Source organism: Onychostruthus taczanowskii, unplaced genomic scaffold, assembly GCF_017590055.1.
Source record: "Onychostruthus taczanowskii isolate IOZ18803 unplaced genomic scaffold, ASM1759005v1 scaffold43, whole genome shotgun sequence".
NCBI classification, from domain to species: Eukaryota; Metazoa; Chordata; class Aves; order Passeriformes; family Passeridae; genus Onychostruthus; species Onychostruthus taczanowskii.
This window is the reverse complement of record NW_024501792.1, coordinates 2,369,450-2,385,933: the sequence shown is the minus strand read 5'-3', so window position 1 is coordinate 2,385,933 and position 16,484 is coordinate 2,369,450. Positions and strand designations below refer to the sequence as shown.

At 54.3% G+C, this 16,484-nt stretch overlaps 1 protein-coding gene across 1 annotated transcript; it reads right to left on the bottom strand.

Annotated features, from left to right (window-relative positions):
* Positions 1-1,614: 1,614 nt before the first annotated feature.
* On the bottom strand, positions 1,615-13,305 carry OAF (out at first homolog). The gene is made up of 4 exons (XM_041413737.1): positions 13,096-13,305; positions 5,423-5,557; positions 4,794-4,974; positions 1,615-3,113 (listed from the first exon to the last, which is right to left on the bottom strand). Exons 1-4 carry the CDS (start codon positions 13,303-13,305, stop codon positions 2,839-2,841), a joined length of 801 nt encoding a protein of 266 aa, XP_041269671.1. The 3' UTR covers positions 1,615-2,838.
* Positions 13,306-16,484: the final 3,179 nt, after the last annotated feature.

The window sequence follows — 16,484 nt, the reverse complement described above, 5'->3', positions numbered from 1 at the left end:
AGAGCACCTTTTGTTCACCAGCCAGGAGTTTCTCGTCTCTCTCTGCTCTTCCTGGCGCTTTTCCCGTACTCCAGAGCCCACCAGGGGGGCGGCTCTGCCGGTGGCATCTCCTGCCGGACAGGAATCCCGGGCATCCTCCGGGCAGGGATGCTGTCCCGGCCACGAGCAGGTCACCAGTGCCCTCTCCTGGCCCCAGACGCGGCTGGGAATGACTTTTTCCGGCTGTTATTTTGTGCTTGATGAAACAGAGGGGAAAGTTAAATATTTAGATAGTTTTCTCCCCAAATAGCTGCGACAGCCAAGCCCATCCCCTTGGGTGCCCTGAGCTTTGGTGATGTGCGGGAGAGAACACACCCTCCTTCTGAAAATGAGGGGATGGATCACAGCATCACCCCTTCTTTCTGCCGGGGAAATGAGACTATCAGGCAAGGCAGGATTAGTTTTACCCTGATCACTGCTAAAATCACTCCCAGACACCACCAAACACGCTGCTATTTCTTTTCCGTGTGGTCATCAATGACCTATCCGCCCCCCTCCTCACTGCAGGCACCGTGTTCTTCCTCTCCTGCTGTTCCAGGTGTCTCTTGGAGGGAGATAAACTCTGCAGGTAGCACCCGATTTATGGGATACGGGCCCTGGAAGCACAAACTGCAGGGAGAGGCTACAAAAATCCCCAACGTTCTCTTCCGGCAGGGCTGGGGACACCCTGCGATTCTGCAGGTACCGGCTGGACCACGAGCATCCCTGTCCCGACATCCCGACATCCCGACATCCCGACATCCCGACATCCCGAACCCGGCCGGGCGCAGCGGCGCTCCGCCAGCACCCACTGCTGGAGGCCGGGGAACTGCACCGGCTACGGACATTCCAGAGCCTCGGAATTCCAAAATAAAGCCCACAGCGCTCGCTGGGATGGGTCCCGATCCTCCCAGAGCGAGCCCGTGTCCGTCCCGACATCCCTGTGCAGGCGGCAGCAGCGGGAAGGGACAGCAGTGCCTGGAATCCAACAGCACCCTGCTCACAGCCCGCCTGCCCCAGAGCTGAGTTTAACCCCAATACTCGTGAGAAAACCCCGCAGAGAGCAGAGAACAAAGCCCCGTTCCCCCTGCCCCCCAAAAAGGTGAATTGTTGGTGGCGAAGCGGAGAAACGCTGGAGGAGGTGCCGGTCCCATCCCTGCATTCCCCACACTAGAGGGAATCAGAGCTCCACTGTTCCAATTTCTCCCTCACGGCAGCTCCGGGCTGGCCCCAAAGTGCCGCCCTCATCAGCTGGAGCTGCGGAGGAACCCACCAGGAATTCACCAGGAATTCACCAGGAATATTCTCCACAGCCACCGAAGCCTCGTGGGACCAGGACCTGCTTCTGCTGATGGGTTTATCCAGCAGAACTCGAGCTCAAAGCTCCCAGAACTGCTCGGGATGAGCCAAACCTCTCCCTATGAGCCTCAAACCTGTCTCCCCCATGGAGGGTTTGAGGTGCAGCATCACCTTGCTGAGTCAAAAATTCCTGCATGCTCTCCCCCAGTCCATGGCTCTTCACCGGGTGCAGGTTTGAGACTTACCCATAAAGGAAAAATTCTGAACTCACACACAGAGAAACTTTTAGGCCAAGGATGCTTTAAAAAATCAGTTTATTTTACCTTACAAATGATAAATAATTTTTTGTTTGTTTAAAAAACCATTTCAAGTGTGTTTTACTTCATGTTCCAATATTAAAATACCTTTCCCTTCTCCCCCCACCCTCTTAAGTGATCGATACAAAAATAATTGTGACCAAATTATTTTTTTTTTCTTCTTTGCAAAAATTCCTGTGTTTTAGGCAAAAAGGCACATTGTGAAGGCTTTTCACCAGGAGGCACAGGGGTTCCTCAAGACCCCAAGAGCTTCTCTCCCCTCTGTGCTTGTCCTAATTTGAGTGGAAGAGGACACAGACCCAAGCAGCACTTCCAGTGCTTTTTGTCTGATCCCTCCAGGAATGTTCCAGGGCCAAGGACAACTTCAGTGTCACCCTTGTTTAACATATGGGGGAAACCAAGGCACAGCAAAGCAGTACAGTTATTTAAGAGCTTCTTGTGAACAGCTGGCAGAGCAGGACATAAAACTGGACGTGGATGTAGAATCTTCTTCAAAACCCACCTGGGATCCTCCTCTCCCCTTCCAACCACAGGGTTACGGTGGCAGTCACGAGTCTCTAGATGTTTCTTTCTTGGTGGAACAGCCACAAGACCAACACAAAAAGTTGAGCCTTCACTAGTCTAGATAGGGATTAATTAAAGCCCTAATTACCAGCCCTTTAGGGGTACAAGATGCTGGGCTATATCCCCCGGTGAATCTTCCATCCACAGGGGGATATAACAGCCAGTCAGGCACTAGGAAAAGCTACAGGCAGGCTCTTGCTTTGGGTGGGCTTCAAAGCCTCCTTGTTCAGGGGCTGTGGCCCCAGAAATCAGCTGTTTCCCCGTGGTTGTGTCACCAGGAGGTGGTGAAGGCAGCAAAGGGGTTTCTTCAGCGGCAGAGATGTTTGGCAACCCAGGTCAGCAAGATCCTTGCCCTGCCCGCTCAGCTCGAGGCTGGGAAGTGCCCCTATGAGCTCCAGAGCAGGGCAGCACATCCCTTTCCCTGTGCTTCACCCCAAAACCTGCATCTCCTGCCCCAGAGAGCCAGAGCATCACCACCCAGCGAGCTGAGCCTGCTTGTCACAGCACGTGGAGAGGGAGGCCAGGAGGCCACGAGGAAAGGCACAGAGCACAAGGCACCGCTGTGAACATCATTCCTTCTTCAGAGCAGCCAGCTCCTCGCTGGGGCAGACGAGCCACCCCTGGCAAGCCTGGCCTGGCTCTAAGTTTCCTCATCCCAGAGGCAGAGCTGCTTTTGAGGCACGTAGTAGTGGAAGGTGTAGCCCTTCTGGCAGCTGCGGATGCCGCACTTGTAGGAGGACACCCTGCCCGCGGCGTCGCGGCTCTTGCAGTACTTGAGCATGCAGGGGTACCACTCGATGCTCAGCGAGTAGCTGCACATGCACGGCTTCCAGCGGTCCTGGCACAGCCCGCAGCGCTGCAGCTCCGGCAGCTCCGAGCCCTGCGGCAGCACCTCGAACATGGAGCCGTCCACCCCTGCGGGAGCAAGCACACACAGGCTCAGAAGGGAGGGACAACAAAGCCATCCCCACACGACTTCCAGGCTGAGGAGGAGGTTGGAAAATGTTTCCACGGGCTGTTGGGACTTAAATCTGAATGGCAGCCATGGGAGAGGGAAAGACCCCAAGGAAAGCAAGGTTGGCAGTTCCAAGTTCTGCTGCACCTCGAACATGGAGCCGTCCACCCCTGCGGGAGCAAGCACACACAGGCTCAGAAGGGAGGGACAACAAAGCCATCCCCACACGACTTCCAGGCGGAGGAGGAGGTTGGAAAATGTTTCCAAGGGCTGTTGGGACTTAAATCTGAATGGCAGCCATGGGAGAGTGAAAGACCCCAAGGAAAGCAAGGTTGGCAGTTCCAAGTTCTGCTGCACCTCGAACATGGAGCCGTCCACCCCTGCGGGAGCAAGCACACACAGGGTCAAGATGGAGGGACACCAACGCACCAGGCTGAGGAGGAGGGTGGAAAATGTTTCCAAGGGCTGTTGGGCCTTAAATCTGAATGGCAGCCATGGGAGAGTGAAAGGCCCCAAGGAAAGCAAGGCTGGCAGTTCCAAGTTCTGCTGCACCTCGAATATGGAGCCGTCCACCCCTGCGGGAGCAAGCACACACAGGGTCAAGATGGAGGGACACCAACGCACCAGGCTGAGGAGGAGCTTGGACAGAGCATTTTCAGAAGCTGCTGGGACTTATATGTGAATGGGAAGCACAGGAGGAATAACAGACCCCAAGGAGAGCAAGGTCCGGCCAGGAGGAATAAAGAACCCCAAGGAAAACAAAGTTCGGCAGCTCCGAGCCCTGCGGCAGCACCTCGAACATGGAGCCGTCCACCCCTGTGGGAGCAAGCACACACAGTGCTCAGGATGGAGGGACACCAAAGTCATCCTCACATGGCTCCCAGGCTGAGGAGGAGCTTGGACAGAGCTTTTTCAGAAGCTGCTGGGACTTATATGTGAATGGGAAGCACAGGAGGAATAACAGACCCCAAGGAGAACAAGGTCCGAGCCCTGCAGCAGCACCTTGAACATGGAGCCATCCACCCCTGTAAAAGCAAGCTCACATAGGCTCCGAAGGGAAGGGGACACCAAAGCCATTCCCACACAGCCCCCGGGCTGAGGAGGAGGTTGGACAGAGTGTTTTCAGAAGCTGTTGGGACTTAAATCTGAATGGGAGCCACGGGAGAGTGAAAGACCCCAAGGAAAGCAAGGTCTGGCAGCACCTCAGACAGAGATCCCTCAGGGTGAACAGACATCCCTCAGGGTGCTGCCATCAGGTAAAGCCAAAGGAGACAGCCACCAAAGCCAGCTCTGGTATCTGCACAGTTCCCAGGTCAAGGAGGAGGTTGGAAAGAGCACCTCCAGGGATTAAATCTGCATAAGAACCAGAGGAGAACAGAAGACCCCGGGGACAGTAAGCCAAAATACACAAGACCAATGTGCTCCCTCTGGGTGGTGGAGCAGGTGAAAGGTTACTTTTAAAATCCCAAATTAGGTTCACTCAGGGAGCGCCAGCAGGAGGAGTGAGATCTGCTCACACACAGGCAGGGTGACACACGTGCCTCAGAGCCAAAACAATCAGTGCTGATCCCCAGAAACCTGGCAGGAGCCACCACGGCACCGTGCCAGCCCACTGACAGGAGAAAGCCACGGGAAATCACCTTTCTCCAGCCAGAACTTGACATCTTCCTCCCGGGTGTAAATGGCCTCGCTGGCCTCTGCGCAGACGTTGTGGATGTGGGAGCTCAGCTGGGCTGCCTTGCTGAAGTTCACAGCCACGTCCATGCTGAGGTGCTCCACACCTCGCACCTCCTCTGCCTGCCTCACTGTCCGGGGGTTTTTCTGCAGAGGAAATCGTCAGAACTTTAATCCTGGCTGCATCTTACTCCTTACAGATGTGCTGTCAACACCAGATGTGGGAACAGATGTGCGCCTGCATCCTAGCAGGGTGAGAGGCACTCTAAAATAACCTGTTGGTACTGAAACCACGATGTTTTACCATTGCCTGTGGTGGTTCTCCGTGTTTTGTCCTGATTAATGGTCCCAGATCAGTACTGGCTTCACTGGGGCAGGGATTTTCACATCCCTGACACAAATTAGGCTCAACTAAAACTTCACTAGAACAGGACCAATGCCACTTATAAACTCAGTTTAACACCAATCCCCTGAAGCAGGAGGGGTGCTCAGAGGTGGGTTGAAGAGCTGAGCAGCCAGGCAGCAGCCTGGGAAGGGCATCCAGGCAGGAAAACTCTGAGAATTGCTGTCTGGATGGGAGGAGGGAGCCCCGTACCTGCCGCAGCTTGGCCATGGACTCGCTGGGGATGATCTCGTTGCGGTGCAGCCGGGTCACAAAGCAGAGGGCCTGGAACTGGCTCTGGCCCCTCTCCAGCTCCCCGAGGATTAAGGCACGGAAAATCTTCACCTCCTGCCACAGAGAGAAATAACAAGAGTGAGAGCTGCAAATCTTTGGCATCGGTGAGGTGAACTGAGATGTCGGGGTCAAAGAGAAAGGCTCCAGCCCTAAAACAAAGCCAAAGGTCTCCTACTTGTGCTACCTGAGCACAGGGGTGTGGTCCCAGCTCCAATCCCACCCCAAAGCCTGCAGCAGAATCCCTGGTGTCTGTAGAGAATGAAGGGTTTTCACAATCCCACTGTGGCAAGGACAAATTGCTGCCAGGTCACATCCCACACCCAACAGCTGAGGGTTTCTGTGCTTTCCCAAGAAGGGAAGCAAAGCCCCAAGGAGCCTCCTTTGGTTTTGTTGAGCAAATATCACACAGCCATTATCTTCATGCCTTACTGAGTAAGCAGCCCCAGATTTCCTCTGCTGCCTTCCCTCACTTGCTTCTTGACAAGTGACATAGTGGAAAAAAAGTTACTCATCCCTGAACGTGTGGAACAGACGTGAAAATGAGATTATTAAAGGCAGAAGGAGCCATTATGATCAGCTGCAGCTGACTTCCTTTTCTGTCCAGGTCACTAATTTTGTCATTTTATATAACGTAGATTGCAGTCCTTTCCAGAACCAGCTTGCAAATCAGTCACAGTCACTTCATGTAGAGCCACAGAATTCCCTGGTCAACAGCAAAGCCTCCCTGTGTCCTGCTCTGGCACCAAACCCTGATTTCCTTGCAGGGATCAATCCCTCCCTCTGGCTTCAGGGGCATCGGTGCCCTCTGTGGGAATCTGCCACCCCTTGGTGCCAGCCCAGGCCACTCCAAGGGCCAAGCAGGACTGGAACAGGGAGAGCATCCCTGCCCTTGGCACCTCCTGCAGCCAAAGCCCTCCACAGAGAGCTGGGCAGGCACTGGAGGCTGGGGGGCAGAGCTGTGCCAGCTGCTCAGACCTTCTCCTCCTGAGCTCTTCCTGCTGCATGGCTCACTGCCTTACCTCTGCCAGCCTCCCTCTGCTCCAGAAAGGAGCATTTCTCTTTTCCAGCTGAGCTTTCCTAAGCTCACTGAGCCCACTGTTTATTCCTGCCCTCTCTCCCATGCCCAGAAGAGCAACGGGAATGCCATTCAGTGCACATCTGGACAGCTGCAAGAACAGCACTGCCGCCCCCAGGATGGGAGAAATCATCTGGCTGCTGCGATTGTTGACTGCAGGGCATGGAGGAGGCTTGAGAAGAAAGAGATTCCAAAAATTCTTGTGAAATTGCTGTGGAATTTTTACTTTTTTTCCGAGAGATTTAATGGGGAGACGTCCCACTGAGGCACTGGGACAAACCACATTCCCCATCCACACTTGGCCAGGCTGGGAGCTCCCACAGCACGCAGGGCCCATGGATGAGTGGACTAAAACCAGCAGCTGACTCTGGCATATTCCTCAGCTGCGGGTTTCATTCTAATTCCCTTTGAACAGTCTGGGAAAAGCAAGCAGGGATAGCCACGTTTTGCATTCAGGCCGAAAACCTCCACGGGCAGGAGATTAAAAACAGTGCAGCACTTCCCAGGTTGGAGGCAATTTTTGTAAAATGAGAACGTGCTGAGCAGCTGATTAATCCTCCTGATCCATCTATTTAAGAATTAGCCTTCAGCCAGCCGGCTCTTTCCTCCTCAGGGCTGATGCAGAGGAGGAATTCACAACTCCCTCTGCCCAAACTGCAGGTGCCAGGGATTTCCAGAGCATTTATTGCCACCAAGGGAGATGCACTGGGACAGGCTGGGCTGCCAGCACCGAAACAGCTTTAAAAAAAAGCCATTTTTTCAAGAATCTGGCTCCTGCAGCATGAATTATTCCAAGGGAAATCCCAGACCTTTGCAGTGACCACTCTGTCCTGAGCAAAACCAGTTTCTTCTCTTCCCTGCCCTGTCCCAAATCCTCACTTGGCTTTGATCCCTCTCCCTACAGCCCCAGGTGGAGCAAGAACCAAACCATGCTGCTTCAGAAAGATTCCACAGGGAAAGAGCTTTACTAAGCAGACAGGACTCAGTTTCTCCATGCACAAAAGCCCTTTCTTTAGTCACAAAGCTCATATTTATAGGAAATATCAGAAGGAGCTGTGTAAGACTTAATTGGCTAACAATACACTTATTTATTTGTGTATATTGGTCAGTAAATGGCCAGGCTGTATGTCTGTCAAATCTCTATATTTGGTTATAGAGAGATAGCTAGTTTCTATATTTTAAAGTTTAAAAGTTTCTATATTTTAAAGTTATAAAGTTTCTACATTTTAAAGTTATAAAGTTTCTATATTTTATATTTAAAGTTATTTCTATATCATTACTTCATATTTTATGAAAAATAAAAATTATATCTAATTTAGTAAAATATGTATAAAATAACCATAAATAATAACATAAAATATAAAATATTTTATATTATTTCTATCTCTACGTAGCAAAGAACCACCAAAGCTTTCCCCAAAGCTTGGAGAGCACCTTCCCCTCCCCAGCCTCCTTTTCCCAGCAGGAAAAGCAGTGAATCCGTGCCAAGGTGGGTACCCAGCCAAGGCAGCAAAGAGCCCCTTTAACTCCGGGCTCCTGCAGAATTTCCCAGCAGGGAACAAGTCCCAGCAGAGCAGAGCAGGGCAGGGCAGGGACTCTCCAGATAACTCAGGGTGGGGAATCCTCAGCCCTGAGTGGGGCAGTGACAGCTGGGCTTTGGCTTTGGGTGACAAACGCTGCTGGGGACAGCCAGCCCTGCAGCAAGGCCACAGCAGCTCCTCAAGGCAGCAGGGAAATCAGTGCTCCAAAATCCTACTGGTACAGCACAGAAATCAGTGCTCCCACTCCCAAAATCCTGCTGTTACACCATGGAAATCAGTGCTCCAAAATCCTACTGCTACAGCAGGGAAATCAGTGCTCCAAAAGCCTGCTGGTACAGCAGGGAAATCAGTGCTCCCACTCCCAAAATCTTGCTGCTACAGCAGGGAAATCAGTGCTCCAAAAGCCTGCTGGTACACCATGGAAATCAGTGCTCCAAAATCCTGCTGCTACAGCACGGAAATCAGTGATCCAAAATCCTACTGGTACAGCAGGGAAATCAGTGATCCAAAATCCTGCTGGTACAGCACAGAAATCAGTGCTCCAAAATCCTGCTGCTACAGCAGGGAAAACAGTGCTCCAAAATCCTGCTGCTACAGCAGGGAAATCAGTGATCCAAAATCCTACTGGTACAGCACAGAAATCAGTGCTCCAAAATCCTGCTGGTACACCATGGAAATCAGTGCTCCAAAATCCTGCTGCTACAGCACAGAAATCAGTGCTCCCACTCCCAAAATCCCACTGTTTCATCAGGGATATCAGTGCTCCCACTCCCAAAATCCCACTGCTGCCCGTCCCCACCCAAGGCACTTCCAAGGAGGAGCAGGGAAGTCATCCAGCTCCTCCCTCCCCAGCCAGGGGCTGTCATCTGGGGGGTGAGAGCAGCTCAGCCCCCCCTGCCTGGGGATTTTTTTCCAGCAGGGATTTACAAGCCTGTGTGGTCCAGCTCCCAGCCCAGCAACCATTCCACGTCGAGTGGAGCAAAGCAGTTCCCAGGGAAATAAATCATTTCAGTGCCTTCCTCCCTGCAGCCCGGGCAGCTCTGCTGCCAAATTTCTCTCCCCTAAGGACATCAGTGCTGCTGTGGGGACCCAGTTTTGTCTCTGCAGTGGCACAGGCAAGGGGGAATGTGCTGCTGGGGACAGGGGGTGACACCAGCACTGCTGGGCCCAATTCTGCACTGCTGTCAGCAGCCTTTGCCCCAGGGATCCAGCAGGGCTGGCCAGAATTCCAGGAGTTTGCACAGCACAGGGAATTTGGTGTTGCATCCACACCGGGGGTCCAGCCAGCTGAGCTACCCTGAAGGGGTGGGGATGATGGTTTTTAACCCCTCTGTCTCTGGAAGTGGCTGGAATGGAGAATTTGGGTGTGCTGCCTCTTATATTCAATATCTGAAAAGGCAAATCAAAGATGTGCCAGGAGAGGGGGAATAAAAAGCAAATTTTCTGAGCAATAAATACGATTCTATGGAGTAACAAACACCAGGGTGTTCTAATGAGCCCTCCCAAAAACTCGTGAATGTCCCTCATTTCCTACTTTTGGTATCTGTTCAGAGAAGAAGCTGCTTCCCAAACCACACAGATAAAATCTGTGGTCAGATGCTTTCCATGCCACCTGGTGATTTGTCACCCAACACGTGGCCCCCTGGCATGAGGAAATTCTGACACCACCACCCCAAAAACATCACACAACAGCTTCATCAACACGGAAAGGACTGGCAGTGCAAGGGTTAAAACACTACTCAGGCTTCCTCCCTTGTGTTTCCAAGCCCAACTTTTCCAGCAATGGGAAGAGAAGAGAAACTTCTCCCTATCTTTGTGCTGACCTTGAAATAAACCCACCCACTTTGTTCTCAGGCTGTGTTTAACAACTGGCAACATCACTCCACTCCAATCAGACGCAACACTCAGAGCTCCCTCTTTATTTTTTTGCAGTACAAAACTTTATTTTTTGCCATACATTTTATGCCCGACCACAGAAAAAGAAGCGCTTTCATTCCCTTCTTTCAAACTGCAAGAAAAGAAAGGGTCACCCCTGCTCTGCCCAGAAAACATCGAGTCCCAGTTTGAACTTGCGCTGCCCAGTTTGTGCTGCACCAAGGGGAAAATAACCTGGTGTGCTCTGAGGACACAGCCCCAGCAGGTCCAGCTCTGGAGGGCAGGCAGGGATGGAAGAGAAAAGAAAATCCCAGCCCTGTGGAAGCCCCAGGCACTGCTCAAGTCCCACCAGTGTCAGAGCAAAGCAATGAACAATGATCTCATTTCTTCTTCAGCCCCTGGTCTGGCAACCACAAATTGCCAGCAGAGGGGAAAAAAAAAAAAAAGTAAATAAACCCCTGACTTTGGACGAACCCCCTGCAGTTTAAGCCAGAGGAATGGAAAAATCATTTGTGGAAAAACCCCAGCATCCTGGCCACATCATCAGGCTCAAGGGCAGCAGACAACAACCCCAGCTGCTTTTGGGAACACTCGAAGCCCCACGACCTCCAGCGCAGGGAGAAGTTGTGTAATTTGGGCGAGAGGAGCAGCAGGGCAGAGCAGGAACTGTCTGGGTGCAGCTGCAGCAGGTCAGAGGGGGAAGCCCGGCCAGGCTGCTGCCTGCTCACACATTACTCACCTCACCACAAAGCCAGCTCCCTGCTCCTTTATGTTTCCCTGGCTTTTCCCAGCTATTTTCCAGCAAATCCACGGAGCAGACAGAGTCAGGCCCCAGCTGCCCTAAAACTGAGGATGAGGAATGCATTTCTGCAAGTCAGATGCTTGCAAAGCCCTCCAGGGACCAGCACTGCCAGCAGGGGCTGTGGAGCTCAGGATTTAACCTATGGACCCAAAACACCTCCAGAGAACTCCAACCCAGAAGAAACTCGGCTCTAATAAGGATGGGAGGGAGTGAAGATGTCCAACCCAGAAGGAACTCAGCTCTAATAAGGACGGGAGGGAGAGAAGATGTAACACACACTCAGTCGGGTTTGTGGTGAGCTCTGAACTCTCAGGAGGAGCTGAAGCAAGTGAAAAATGCTGGGAAAATCACCAGCTCAGCACAGGTCACGTCCCAGGTTCCCAAAGGACCTGCCTAGAGGATCTGAGTTTGGATTTCCCTCGCCTGGGAATGTGCAAGTTTGCAATCCATGGCTTCAGAGCCCTTCCTAACCTCCCTGCTGTGCCATGGCATGCAATTATTTCATATTTTCTTTAATAGGAGTCACAGGGCTGCTTCCCTGCACATGTGCTAGAGTATTTGAAACATGCCACCACTTCCAAAATCACCATGGCTTCTGCTGGCACCTCAGGGAGGAAAAGGGACAGCTGAGGGGCTTGCAGGGAGACTGAGATTCAACAGGGGAGAGGCAACAGAACAATCCCTGGCAAAAAGGCTCCAAGGTTCACAGCAGGCTGGGACACAGCACCTTCCTATCTCATGGGTCTGGGCTTCCTCCTGCTGCAAAGCAAAGTCCACTTGAGCAAACAGGGGCTGGAATGAAGATAACACAGCCATGCCACCAAGGGCAAACTGCTCTTCCCTGGGCACTGGGGGGTCCCTGCCTCCAGCCAGGCTTGGCATCTCCATGCCCATGAGATGTGTGGGATTTGGGGCTTCAGCTGAGCAGCATCACCTCCCTGACTCGGGGCTGGGAGCAGAGGGTGCTGCACAGCAGGGCTGTGCTCAGAACTGACAGCTGCCAGTCACACACAAGCCCCCAAAACCAGCAGGAACCCACTGGAGGAATTAACTGCACCCCATGGCATTGTGGAGAGAGATATCCCACACCAGAGCCAGGAACCTGAGATCTCCCCAGCCCTGACCCTGCTCCTGCCTGGCTGTGCTGAGCCTGCCACGCAAAACTGCGAGGAATTGTGCAAAATTGTGAGGAATTCTGCAAAACTGTGCTGCCCACAACTCAGCCAGGAGCACCAGAGCTGCTGGACCCAGCTGGGAAGCTGCTGCCCGTCCCCTGGGATATCGCAAAACTGCGAGGAATTGTGCAAAACTGCGAGGAATTGTGCAAAACCGTGCTGCCCAAAACTCAGCCAGGAGCACCAGAGCTGCTGGACCCAGCTGGGAAGCTGCTGCCCGTCCCCTGGGATATTTCACAAGCTGATTCCAGCGTGGAGGCAGCTCCGGGCACAGGTGTGACACCGGTGGGGACAGCGAGCCTGGCTCTGTCCTGGAGCTGTGCGGGAGAGCTCAAACAAAGCCCCCGACGGTGCGAGAGGATGGATGGACTTTTCCCTGTGCATTCCCAGGGTCCTTCTGGCTCCTGGACCCCCAGCCAAGATTCTCCAGCTTCCGAGTTGGGATGGACTCGGGTCTGGAAGGAGGACGGGAAGGATCGCCATCCCCAGCGCTCATCCCACAAAAGAAACACTCAGGGAGAGCACGAAAAGCCCTGACCAGACCCTGCCGCGAGGTGCCAGGGGCCAGCGTTCCCATCCCGCAGCCTTCACCCTCCTCCAGCCCGCCGGGAACCACCGCGGGACCCCGGGGATGCCCCAGCTCCGCTCTTATCCGAAACCCCCGGGGATGCTCTCTTCGCTCCATATCGGTCTGAACTTCCCGTGCATGGTCTCCCAGTTCCGTTCTTATCCGAAACGCCCGGGGATGATCTCCCCAGCTCGGTCCCCGCCCGAAACGCCCGGGGATGCTCTCCCAGTTCCGTTCCTATCCGAAACACCCGGGGATGCTCACCTCGCTCCGTTCCGATCTGAACCCCCCGGGGATGCTCTTCCCAGCTCGCTCCCTGCCCGAACCCCCAGGGGATGCTCTCCCCAGCTCGCTCCCTACCCGAACCCCCAGGGGATGCTCTCCCCAGCTCGCTCCCTACCCGAACCCCCCGGGGATGCTCTCCCCAGCTCGCTCCCTACCCGAACCCCCCGGGGATGCTCTCCCCAGCTCGCTCCCTACCCGAACCCCCCGGGGATGCTCTCCCCAGCTCGCTCCCTACCCGAACGCCCCGGGGATGCTCTCCCCCGCCCCGTACCTGTCTGAAATCCGCCGTGAGCGTGACGAGGGCGCCGTCGGCCGCCCTCAGCTCCAGGCTGACGCAGTCGGCCCCGCTGTCGGCCTGCAGGCTCTCCTCCGTCACCTGCCCGCCGGGCAGCCGCACCCGCACCCGCAGCTCTGCCCGCGCCGCGGGGCCGGCCCCGCCGCGCCCCCGGCCCCGCGGGGGTGGCTCGCCCGCCCGGCTCATTCAGCGCCCGCCCGCCCGCTCGCTCCGGCTGTCCGTCCGTCCGTCCTTCCCTCCCTCCCCGCGCGGGCTCTGCCCTCGCCCCCCGCCCGTCACTTCCCCCCCGGACCCGGGACGGCCCCGCCGAGCAGCGCCCGCCCCGTCGTTAAAGGAACAGCGCCGGGCCGGCGGGGGAGCGGGGAGCGGCGGGGGGGCACATGGATCCATCACTGAGAGCCCAGGGTGTGCACATGGATCCATCACTGAGAGCCCAGGGTGTGCACATGGATCCATCAAACACAGCCCAGGGTGTGCACATGGATCCATCACTGAGAGCCCAGGGTGTGCACATGGATCCATCACTGAGAGCCCAGGGTGTGCACATGGATCCATCTCCCAGAGCCCAGGGTGTGCACATGGATCCATCTCCCAGAGCCCAGGGTGTGCACATGGATCCATCAAACACAGCCCTGGGTGTGCACATGGATCCATCAAACACAGCCCTGGATGCACACATGGATCCATCAAACACAGCCCCGACCCCACGGATCCATCATCTGCAAACCCACAAATGTGGGTCCCCATCCAAAACCCACCCTGTGCACGTGGATCCATCACCCAGGACCCCACGCCGCACTCGCTGGTCCATCTCCCACAGCCCCGGCTGGAGGGAGGTTCTGTTCCTCCAGCCCCACGGCTCTCCTGCATTCCCGCTGTGATTTTCTCCCCGGGTCCCAACTGGCTGCAAAGTGCAGCTGGAAAGGAGAAGGGAGAGCAGCGTTTGGGCAAAGCCCAGCTCAAATCATGTTACCATGGAACATGGTATCTACAGGGGCTAAAGGGGCCTTAGAGATCACCTAAAGTTCCACCCCCATCTTAGGGACACCTTGCACTAGCCCAGGTTGCTCAGAGCTCTGTCCAAGCCAGCCTTGAACACCTTCAGGGGCAGCCACAGTGAAATACACTCGGAATTTTCTGAACTGCAAGTTAGTCGACATTGGTGTGATTCCTCAGGCTCCCAGTGCCTCAGGTCTGGTGTGAGCCACGCTGGAGGCATCTGTACCCCTGAGGATGTAACTAGGACACCTTCAGAGTCTCTCTCCCAGAAATGAGGGACCTGTGTTACTTCAGAGCCTGCAGCTCGCTCTCCAAACGCCCCCAGTCTGCCCTTCACCTTCCCGGGTCTGTGATCATTTCCAGATGGGCAGATGCTGCTGAAGGGCCCCTTTGATTTCAAAAGGTCTCTCTGCAAACACAAAGGTCACTGTGGCAGCAGGATCAGGGCCTCGGAGAAAGAGCTTTGTGAAGAGGAGCACAGAAATAAATGGAAACAACCATTTAAAGCCACGCTTCCAGGCAGGGAGATCACTCTTGTCCAAACAGTGCTTTTTGTGTGACCTCACACAAGCTTTAACTCTAAATTTTTACAGCTCCCCTCAAGCATAATTGGCTCCTTGAAACATTTTTCAGGACAATAGCAGTGCTAAAAATAAGAGAAGGGAAAGTTAAGAGGTGCAAAGGAGGGAGGAAAGCAATGGCTCAGCTCGGATACAAAAAGAGAGGGAGGGCCCACAAGGTAGGAAGGCGCAGAAAGATCCTCATGACAAAAGCTACAAAAGGAGAAGGCCCCACTCACACAGTGAATTTATTCAGAGGAGATTATGCAAAAAGCCAGGAGGATCCCAGCAGGGGCTGGAGGGAAGAGCGCCATGAGGTCAGTGGGCACAAACAACCCTTAGAGGACCTCCAGTCCAGAGCGCTCCTCTCATCCCAGATCTGGAATCCACATCCCTGTGGCACTGGAGCTAACTCAGGATTTACCTGAGCCCTGGATCCCGGGGTGTGAGAGGTGATTTGGGACCATCCTGCAGCCCAGCTGCCTGGGAGTACAGGGTGTTCTTTTCCTCCTGGTAGCTCCTAGAGCAGGGGAAATCAGCATTTTGGCTCAGGGAGCTCTTCCTGAGGCTCAGCAGCTTGCCAGGAATGCTGGAGTGCTCCTGCAGATTGCAGCTCTGACCTGGTTTGAGCCCAGTCCCAGAAATGAATGGACACACAGATAAGAAATACAGACAGGGGATTAAAAATGCTGGCAGGAAACAGAATTAAAGAGCAAGGAGCTGTTTGGGAGATAGCAGCAGAACAATCAGGGAGCACAGGAGGGACAGCTTTGATGAGGTTTGAAAGGGACTGGAAGGTGCCAAGGGACAGAGTGGTCGGCAGGAGACAGTGAGGAGAATTCCTGAAGAGCAAGTGCAGCTGCAAGACTTTGGGACAGGTCTGAGTGGCCAAACCAAGGCTTTACTGCCCTCCTGCCTTTGCTGTTTGCTGCTGTGGGGCAGCTGCGTGGATGGAATCTCCTCTGAAGCCCAGGCAAGGTGAAACATTCCCCACAGGATCAGCCTGACTGAATGTTAACGACCCGCGCCAAGATTTTCTGGTATGTGAGCACATTTTACGTGAGCAGCTTTTTACTGGGAGAAAACTGCCACGAAAATACCTCAGCCACGAGGTAAAGGGGGAAAAAACGTGCTGCTGAAATCCCAGCTGGGTGCGTGGGAGCAGGGAGGTGCAATCTGACCCAGGCCTTGCCTTGGTGCCTCTGTCATCCCCGGGGAAAACCACGGGGATTTGGCCGAGCTACAAATCCTCAGTGCTTCTTCCTCCCCTCAGAGCTGTTTGCAGAGCCTTGTGGCTCCGCAGAGCCCCTGACAGGAGGGGACAGCCGGGATCGGGCTGTGCTCCCAGGAACAGGGACAGGCCTAAGGCTGGGCCAGGGCAGGCTCAGGGTGGGCACCAGCAGGAATTTCCCCATGGAAAGGCTGCTCAGGAATTAGAGAGGTGTTGGAGTTCCCATCCCTGGAGGTGTCCAAGGAATGACTGGATGTGGCACTGAGTGCTCTGGGCTGGTGACACGGTGGGGATGAGGCACAGGTTGGTCTTTTCCAACCTAAATATCCTGGGATTCACTGATCTAGGAGGAAGCTGCAATACACTGATCCGATCCCCATCTGCGTTCCAAAGATGAGGTAAGAGCTGATTAAACAGCAATTCCAAACTCAGGTCCCAACAGAGCTGGCACCTTGGAAAACCACGAAGGGATCAAGACCGGGCTCAAAGCCTGGCTCAGAGCCCTGGCGAGGGAGGGAAAAGCAGAGCAGAGAGGGTGAGAGGTGCTGCAGCATCCACACAAAGCTCTGCTCGCA